Raw genomic sequence first — 9,301 nt, forward strand, 5'->3', positions numbered from 1 at the left:
AGGATTATAGGCATGAACCACTTCACCTGGCCCCAATGAGTATCCTTTGTCATCTCACTCCTCACTCTGCTGGGGAACTTAGACCAGAAAATGCAAGTAATATGGCCTAGTATTTGTGACTTCTAAATACAACATGGACACTGATTCCCACATAAAATTTGCCTTTGGTCTAGACCCATTCCAGACATAAGGCCATGCTCCCTTCTTCCAAGGAGGGTGTGGAAACTGAGTCCCAGCCTTAATTGACTTGGGAAGTGTGCAAGTGGACTGAATAAGCACAGTAATGTGGCATATTCCCCCAGTCCAGACACTTACATTAGCCCCAATGCCCTGAATAACCTGAGGGACGAAGTCTTTTCACATTCTGTTTTTGGTCTCTCCTCTGCTACATATGACTGGCAATGATAGCCTTCTTTAAAGGGACTTCATAAGCACTGACAGTGAAGATGAAATATTATTAAATACTAATCTAGTTATATATAGTATAGAAATAAAATGTTCTGGTAAAAGCGAACCACCTTTGGCTGAGGCCAGAGTAACAAAGAACCTCACCCTTCAGAGGAATTATGTTTCACAGATCCCCGGGGATGAAGTTTTTCTAAAGGAAATCTCAGAATTTAGTGAAGAATGCTCTGTTATCTTCTCTTCCACCAACCCTTTGAAAAACAGGAAACATCTTGGATTAAGCATTTTTGCAAATAATGAGTAAATATTTGTGATATGGGGCTTATATATTGTTACCAACTATTTACTTTTCCAAAAATGATTTATAAAAACTGCATGATAGGAAAATTTTAATATGGTACTGAATATAGTTTTAGATCATTCTAATTATTGAAAACATGAGGGCAAGCAATGCGGTAAAATGCCCAAATGCAACCCAAAGTAGCCCTCCCTCGGAGGGCACTGACTCACTGGAGAGATCCCTTAGCTCATGTAGTCTTTTGGCAGATAATTATTGGACAGCTTCTATATGCTGAGCTTTCTGCTGGATTGCATCAAATTGTGCAAATGTAATGGAATGTGTAGAGAAATGTTTTTGAGCAGAGGACGGATAAAGGAAACTCCCAATTGATGTTTCAAGCCTATTCCTGAAAGGTCAGCAGAGGAGTAAAGTACACGGAATTAAATCTTTATATGACAAAAGTAAAACTGTTTTTTCAAACCCCTGACTTACTATGTGCCTACTTCAAACCACGATGCCATATGAAATTTTAAATTATCTTGGAGATGGTTTGAGAGACTTTTATCGGAATCTGGTTCACCAGAAAAGATTGTTTCCAAAACACATGTAGTATCAGTGAACTGAGTGCTTTTTTCCTAGGAGAATCAGCCCCAGAAGCAGTACGTAAAATAGCGTCTTAGTGAGGAAGGAGGTGTCCTTTCGGTTGCCCTTACACTTGCCACCCAAGTCATGACTAAACCTCCTCTCATTCATTCACTCAGCAATGTTATTAATACCTGCTAAGTGCATGGTATTATCTAGGCTCTGAGTGGGAGAGTTCCTGTGCTCAGGAACTTAAAATCTTGTAAATATTTTATAAATGGTGTATACATAAAAGTGCTTTGGTGGGTGCATTCACCTTGTGAAAATCCAACAAGCTGCATTAGGATTTATGCCCTTTTCTGTGTGTGTGTTATATGTCAAGAAAAGTGCTTCGGAAATTCAAAATTGGAAGACGTTACTTCCAGCCAAGAGAATAGGGGAATGCCTTTACAAAGAAGTTAATTTTCTGGCTTTATGTTATGTTGTTACTGAGAGTTCATCATAATCGGGATGAGGTGGTTTTATTTTTAGGTAAGCAGATGAAGTCATCATTATCATCATCATCAGAGCAGCTACTACTTACTAAGAACTTACTATGTGGGAGTGCCAGGTGTCATCTGAGTTCTTTGTGAGTGCTAACCTGCTTGAGCCTCATAGCAGCCCTGTGAAATTAGGTTACTATTACTGTCTCCTTTTGACAGTGGCAGAAATTGAGACACAGTGACATTGAATAACTTGCCCAAGGTCATTCAGCTAAATAAGGGTGGGGCCAGGATGCAAACTGCTTAGTCCAGCTTGTCTCTTATCCAAACAGTAGCAGTCCTCAAAATGTGGTCCGGGAACCCTTGTGTATCCTAAGATCCTTTCAGGGAGTCCACAATGTCAAGCCTGTATTCATAATCATAGGAAGACATTATTTGCCTTTTTCATTCTCATTCTCTCAAGAGTGTACGATGGAATTTTCTAGAGCCTATATGATGTGTGCTATCACAACAAATTGAATGCAGAAGCAGATACAAGAATCCAGCTGTCTTCTGTTAAGCCAGACACTGCAGAGGTTTACAAAAATGGACAACAATGCCATTCTTCTAACAAATTTTCTTGTTTTGCAAAATGTATTTATTTTTCATAAATTACATTATTCGCATCAACTTTTAATGGGCCTATTATTGCCTTTTTTTTTTTGAGACAGAGTCTCACTGTTACCAGGGCTAGACTACAGTGGCATGATCATAGCTCACTGCAACCTCCAACTGCTGGGCTCAAGCAATCCTCCTGCCTCAGCCTCCCGAGTAGCTACAGGTTCTAGCCACCATGCCCGGCTAATTTTTTTTTTATTTTTAGTAGAGATGGGGTCTCGCTCTTGCTCTTGATCAGGCTGGTCTCAAACGCCTGAACTCAAGTGATCCTCCCACCTCAGCCTCCCAGAGTGCTAGGATTACAGGCATGAACCACTGTGCCTGGCCCTATTATTGCTTTTAATAAATCAATAAATACTTTAAACATTTTTTCAGTTCCAATTTTTAATGTGGCAAATATCTGTAGATATAATCCACATGCACATGGCTCTTTTGGAGTCCTCAATAACTTATAAAGAGTATAAAGGTGTCCTGAGACCAAAAAGTCCTGAGAACCATAGCCCTACATGGTTCTGCCTTAGGGGGTGACCACCAAAAAACTGGTTTTATGGTCTTGGTAGCACTTTGGGGTCCGCTCCACCTGTTTGACCTGTCATGTAAAAATTTATCCTTCCTTTTCTCCTGTGAAGCTGGGCACAATAATGCTGACATCCTGGGGTGGCCATGAGATTGAATGAGAGAATGCAAGGAAAGTGCTTAGTGCAGAGTAAGCACTCAACCTGTGGCCCAGAACCAGGAACTTTTCTTGTGTTACCTGCAGGTGATGGAATTTTACTGCCAGTCCTGTGAGACCGCCATGTGTCGGGAGTGCACTGAGGGGGAGCACGCAGAGCACCCCACCGTCCCGCTCAAGGACGTGGTGGAGCAGCACAAAGCCTCGCTCCAGGTCCAGTTGGATGCCGTCAACAAAAGGTGCGGCACCCCTCCCCCAGGTCCCCACTGGCTGCCTGTGCACAAGGCCTGGCCTCGTGGTCTCTTGCCTTAGTGCAATAGTAGGTTCATGTTACCCTTGAGGTGTCAGGCTGTGTGTCATGAATACATTCTCCTTTGATTATGGGTCTGTCATCATAGCTAGTGAGTGATGAAAGTTGTTCATCACTGCCCCTTGGTAAAATTCCAACCTCCTTATGTTACAAGTGGTAGCATTTTTGTTTTAGTACCTTAGTATGAGTCAATGAATTAAAGTACACTCAAAGAGAATTCATGCCTGAAGAGCCTTCGTTAGCTGCTATTCCTGACTCACAGGCCCACTGTGTCGGCTGTGATCGCCTCCTTTCCTTTTGAGCCCTGCAAAACAGTCTTGAGCAGCAATTGGTCAATTTTCCTCATGTTTTTCTGCTTCTAGGCTCCTTCTTTGGCCTGGAAATGAAGGAACAGAGTAGCAGTGTGGTGCATGAGAAAGACCAAAGACAGGAAACAGACAGCCAGCTGAAAAGCAGACAAATCTCTTCACCAATAGCTGTAGTGAGAACAGTGGTTATTCTATACTAATTAAAATAACTTGGAAACATAGGAGAAGTTTCCAGGAAACTTTGAGTTTGGAAAAGTTTTTTATGTGGCTGGGGAAAATGTTATAGCTATACATCCAAAGTAGTGGTTCTCAAGCATGGGCGATTATGCCCCTTAGGGGACATCTGGCAATGCCTGCAGACATTTTTGGTGTCACAATGGTGTGCTGGGGTGCTATTGGCATCTGGTGGAGGACAAGATGCTGTTAAACATCCTCCAGTGCACTGGACAGCCCCCTGCAACAAAGAATTACCTGGCCAGCATGGCCTTTCAGAGAGCTTCAAGTCTTTGTGCCATCAATTATTCAAATTAGATGATTGAAGAGAGTTTGAAATAGATGTAGACCCTCAAACTCTCTTCTTTCAAAAAAAATAATTATTTCATGTCTTATTCATTCTGTTCTTTGGTTGTTACTCTTTTTAAAGATGATGAAAGGCATAGAAAAAAAATTTTTTTTGACAAAATATGGTGTTTGGATAGATTTTGGAATATTTGCGGGTTGAGGTTAAATAATCATCTGTAACGACTGTCCCCCCAGGCTCCCAGAAATAGATTCTGCTCTTCAGTTCATCTCGGAAATCATTCATCAGTTAACCAACCAAAAGGCCAGCATCGTGGATGACATCCATTCCACCTTCGATGAGCTCCAGAAGACTTTAAATGTGCGCAAGAGTGTGCTGCTTATGGAACTAGAAGTCAACTATGGCCTCAAACACAAAGTAAGACTCCAGTTATCCTCCAGAAATGGATCTTTAGGTGTCACCATTGTATAGTAAACTATTTTTCACTTAATGGAATAGCCAGCTATCTTTTTCTTTCTTGTTTTCAGCAAAACTCTATGATCCTGTGACCTTAAGTACCAGTTCATAATTTTACAAAAGGCAAGGTTGAATTAATACTATGAGGATTTAGGGTTAAACTGGATTGTTTCCCTTCCTCAATTATAATATGAAATAGTCTCTTAATTGCTCTCTGAGCTACACCAACCTGTTAGTCAACTTCCAAATGAACACTGACTGCAGCCTTTGTTTAACTCTGCATTCTCAAAACCCCGGGGATGAAAATCTTAGGCCAGTCAGGTGTGGAGAGTTTTTATTCGTTTAGTTTCTGTTCCTTTAGGTAGTGTCGATGGAGCTTTGGACATTAGGGAAAGGTAGAGAATAATGAATATTTCAGATGTCAGGCATAGCAATTCGTTTGCCAGCAGTTGTAGTGACGTTTCGGTTTGTCTCTATCCAAAACACATGACCCAAGAAATACATGACGTTTCTGTTTGTCCCGATCCAAAGCACATGACCGAAGAAATACATGTGTGGGAGAGAGCAGGCGGGGCGGAAGGGGAAACTCGGGAATGCAGTTTAGGATTTTGCATTAGAACTGGGTTCCCCGGGTGAGCTGAAATACCACTTGCCTGCGCGGGCAGGTGGAGGCAGGACTCGTCCCAGGGCCGAGCTCGCGCCCTGTCGGAAGGAAGCGCTCACAGGCCGCGGTTTCCCACAGGTCCTGCAGTCGCAGCTGGACACTCTGCTCCAGGGGCAGGAGAGCATCAAGAGCTGCAGCAACTTCACGGCGCAGGCCCTCAACCACGGCACGGAGACCGAGGTGCTGCTGGTGAAGAAGCAGATGAGTGAGAAGCTGAACGAGCTGGCCGACCAAGACTTCCCCCTGCACCCGCGGGAGAACGACCAGCTGGACTTCATCGTGGAAACCGAGGGGCTGAAGAAGTCCATCCACAACCTGGGGACGATTTTAACCACCAACGCGGTGGCCTCGGAGACGGTGGCCACGGGCGAGGGGCTGCGGCAGACCATCATCGGGCAGCCCATGTCCGTCACCATAACAACCAAGGACAAGGACGGCGAGCTGTGCAAAACCGGCAACGCCTACCTCACCGCCGAGCTGAGCACGCCCGACGGCAGCGTGGCGGACGGGGAGATCCTGGACAACAAGAACGGCACCTACGAGTTTCTGTACACCGTCCAGAAGGAAGGGGACTTCACGCTGTCCCTGAGGCTCTACGACCAGCACATCCGGGGCAGCCCGTTCAAGCTGAAGGTGATCCGCTCGGCCGACGTGTCTCCCACCACCGAGGGCGTGAAGCGGCGCGTCAAGTCCCCGGGCAGCGGCCACGTGAAGCAGAAAGCCGTGAAAAGACCCGCGAGCATGTACAGCACCGGGAAGCGAAAAGAGAACCCCATCGAGGACGATCTGATCTTTCGAGTGGGTAAGGACAGCCCGAGCGCGGCCCTGGCGAAGGGGTGACCGGGGGAGGTGTCACTGCACGTGGGAACCTTGCAGCGCGGAACTTCTGCCCGAAGGCGTTGGGAGACATATGGATATAAAATTCGATATACTTTATTAGGTCGGTTTATATAGCCTCCTTCTCCACAGATGCCATTTCCTCCTCCTCCTCCCGCTCCTCCTTCTCCTTTTTAACACGCTGCATTGTAGAAATTCACAAACTGGAAATAAGCAAAAGAGATATAGAAAAATCACACATTAATCTGGAAATTTTAATGGAAATATTGGCAATCTCCCCGCACCCCCCAGTGTCTTTGGAGTGCTGGCTAACCCACAGGTAGAGAGCACCTTATCCCTCAGGTAAGACGTTTTTTCCTGAAATCTGCCAGCTCCAGCTGCACCTGGGGTCTCCCTGTCACTGCTTCTGCATTGCAGTGGGGTGGGGGGCGGTGGCGCCTTGCAAGTTGCCATCACCTTCAGCTGTACGCAGCTGGAGAGCAGCCCCAGCGAGGGGAAGTTGGGTGGAAACTTGGAGAAGAAAACGAGGTTGGGGCGGGTCTGGGGTGGAAGCAAAAGAGGTGCAGAATGAGCCAAGAGAGTTGGAAATGCACAGAGCCCTTCCCTCTTGATTTATTGTCCCTGTCTCTCTCTTTTTTAAAAACTGCCTATGTTCTCAGTAGAAAGCAAACTAAATGTAAACAACAAAGTGCTGGATAATTCTTAAGGGGAAAACAGTCTGCATTTTAGTTGGTTTCAGAAAATAGTTCCAGCATGCTTCTCTTTCTCCCTCTTCAGTCTTACATTGCAGTGTCTCTGAAAGGGTGAGGCATAGCATGTTAACTGCCACGTATAGAAAAACAAGTCTGTAGCTCCAATAAATTGGCTAAGTGAAGGAAACAGATTTTTTACTGCAGAGCTTCTCAGGACCTTTAGAATCCACTAATGTGCACTATAAGCCTCTGAGGCGGGAGAGGGATAACAGGCAGCACTTCCAAACTTTTCTGACCATAGAACTTTTTTCCATGGAGCAACTTGGGAAACTAAGGCTTCTCGGAAAATTCTTGGACAAAGCTGTTCTATGTTAATAGTTCAGACTGAATCTTGGTAAAGACTGTGGTGCGATATGTAACTTGTCTGTTCAGAGTATGGAGGTCCTCATACATTCGCTGGCCGTATGTGCAGTGTAAGTACAGAGATTGTTGCTACACCCCAAAGCAGAGTAGACAAGCTGGGGCAGGTGCAGAATTGGGAGCCTCCCAGCTCTGTCACTCCGGTTCCACTACTTACTTGAGCCTTGGGCAGATCTTTCTGCTTCCCTGAACTTCAATTTCCAAGTCCATACAAGGAAAATGCAAAAATATCTGCTTCTTAGAACTAAGCTCTAAGTTCTGAGTTTAATGCCGCACATGCAGGAGGAGCTAAGTAAATGAGAGCTATTGTTTTGGCATGTGTAATTGTTAGGACTCTTAGATTCTCCCTACTACCTTTTCTTTTCAAAAAATTTCACTTGCTGCTCCCCATCGATCTCCTGCATTAAGACTAAACTCCTTCTCCCATTCAAGCGCTCACCCCACACCCCCAGCCAAGACCCCTGTTGTCTTCCCTAGGCAGTGTGCAGAGTGGCAAAAGGCTTAGATGTGAATTGGTCAGATCTAGGTCTGAATCCTGATTCTTCTCGCCAGCTGGGCATTGGCTTGCCCTTTCTGAACCGTGTTTTCTCCTCTGTAAAACAAAGAGAATGAAAAATATTACCTAAATCTTAAGGTTGCTGTGGGGATGAAATGAGAGAGAATTCTTGTAATATGCCTGGCACTTGCCTATGTACAATAAGTACTCAATTAATGGCAGCTAAGATTCTGCTATGTTGTTGTTACTAATCATTACCATCTCCACCTCTGACACCCACCTAAGGAAAGAGGCATGTCTCATAGGGGTATTTCCCCCACAACTATGTTGGTTTTGAGTCCCTACCTCCCACCCCAGAGGGGAGGGGATAAACTCTTCTCCCCTCCTACCCATTGAGAAATGGAGCTATAGTGACTCACTGACACTAGTGGAGGGTGTTTAAATGTTTAAACATTTGTAAAGAACTCAGAGCCGTGCCTGGCATGCAGCATGATGTCTGAGTTTGTTTGTTTGTTTGTTTGTTTTTTAGACAGAGTGTTTCTCTCTCACCTGGGCTAGAGTACTGTGGCATCAGTGTAGCTCACAGCAACCTCCAACTCCTGGGCTCAAGTAATTCTCCTGCCCCAGCCTCCTGAGTAGCTGGGACTACAGGCACACGCCACCACGGCCAGTTAATTTTTCTATTTTCATAGAGATAGGTCTCGCTCTTGCTCAGGCTGATCTCAAACTCCTGACCTCAAGCAATTCTCCTGCCTCCACCTCCCAGAGTGCTAGGATTACAGGCGTGAGCCACCGAGCCCGGTCAATGTCTGAGTTTATCAATGAAGTAAAGATGCTGTCTTAGTTCGCTAAGACTGCTATAACAAAATACTTATAGTCTTGATGGCTTAAATAACAGACATTTATTTTCTCGCAGTTCTAAAAGACTGGAACTGTTTTAGAGTGAGAATTCCAAGGTCAAGGTGCTAGAAAGGTTGGTTTCTTCAGAGGCCTCTGCCCTTGGCTTGCAGATGGCTGCCCTCTTGCTGCTTTGTCCTCACATGGTCATTCCTCTGTGGCTGGCACCCTTGGTGTCTCTTCCTCTTCCTCTTCCTCTTCTTACAAAGACACTAATCATATTAGATTAGGGCCCCGCCTTAACAACCTCATTTTAACTTCATCACCTCTTCTTCAAATACAGTTCCATTCTGAAGTGCTGGGAGTTGGTGCTTCAATATATGAATGGGGAGGAGGGGCATACCTCAGCCTCTAACTGAGGCCGATGCCATACACCTCAGGCATGTAGGAGCAGAAAGAAAAGCACGGGTTACTGGCCTATTTCTCTCTCTCTCTCTTTATTTTTTTTTTTTGTAATTGACAAGTAAAAATTGTATATATTTATGGTATACAATATTTTTTATATATGTATATACTTTGTGGAATGGCTAAATCAGGTTAGCATATGCATTACCTCATACTTTTTTTTGTGGTGAGGACACTTAAAATCTACTCTCATCAATTTTCAAGTATATAATATATT

The 9,301-nt window shown here is 44.6% G+C and overlaps 1 protein-coding gene across 1 annotated transcript in view; it reads left to right on the forward strand.

Annotated features, from left to right (window-relative positions):
* TRIM2 (tripartite motif containing 2) overlaps positions 1-9,301 on the forward strand; it is a 142,784-nt gene that overhangs the window by 107,220 nt on the left and 26,263 nt on the right. The window contains exons 4-6 of the mRNA XM_012645265.1: positions 3,167-3,318; positions 4,454-4,634; positions 5,416-6,139. Of these exons, the coding sequence (XP_012500719.1) occupies positions 3,167-3,318; positions 4,454-4,634; positions 5,416-6,139 (1,057 nt within the window). The remainder of the gene's footprint in view (positions 1-3,166; positions 3,319-4,453; positions 4,635-5,415; positions 6,140-9,301) is intronic.

Source organism: Propithecus coquereli, unplaced genomic scaffold (assembly GCF_000956105.1).
Source record: "Propithecus coquereli isolate 6110/MARCELLA unplaced genomic scaffold, Pcoq_1.0 Scaffold228, whole genome shotgun sequence".
Classification (NCBI taxonomy): domain Eukaryota; kingdom Metazoa; phylum Chordata; class Mammalia; order Primates; family Indriidae; genus Propithecus; species Propithecus coquereli.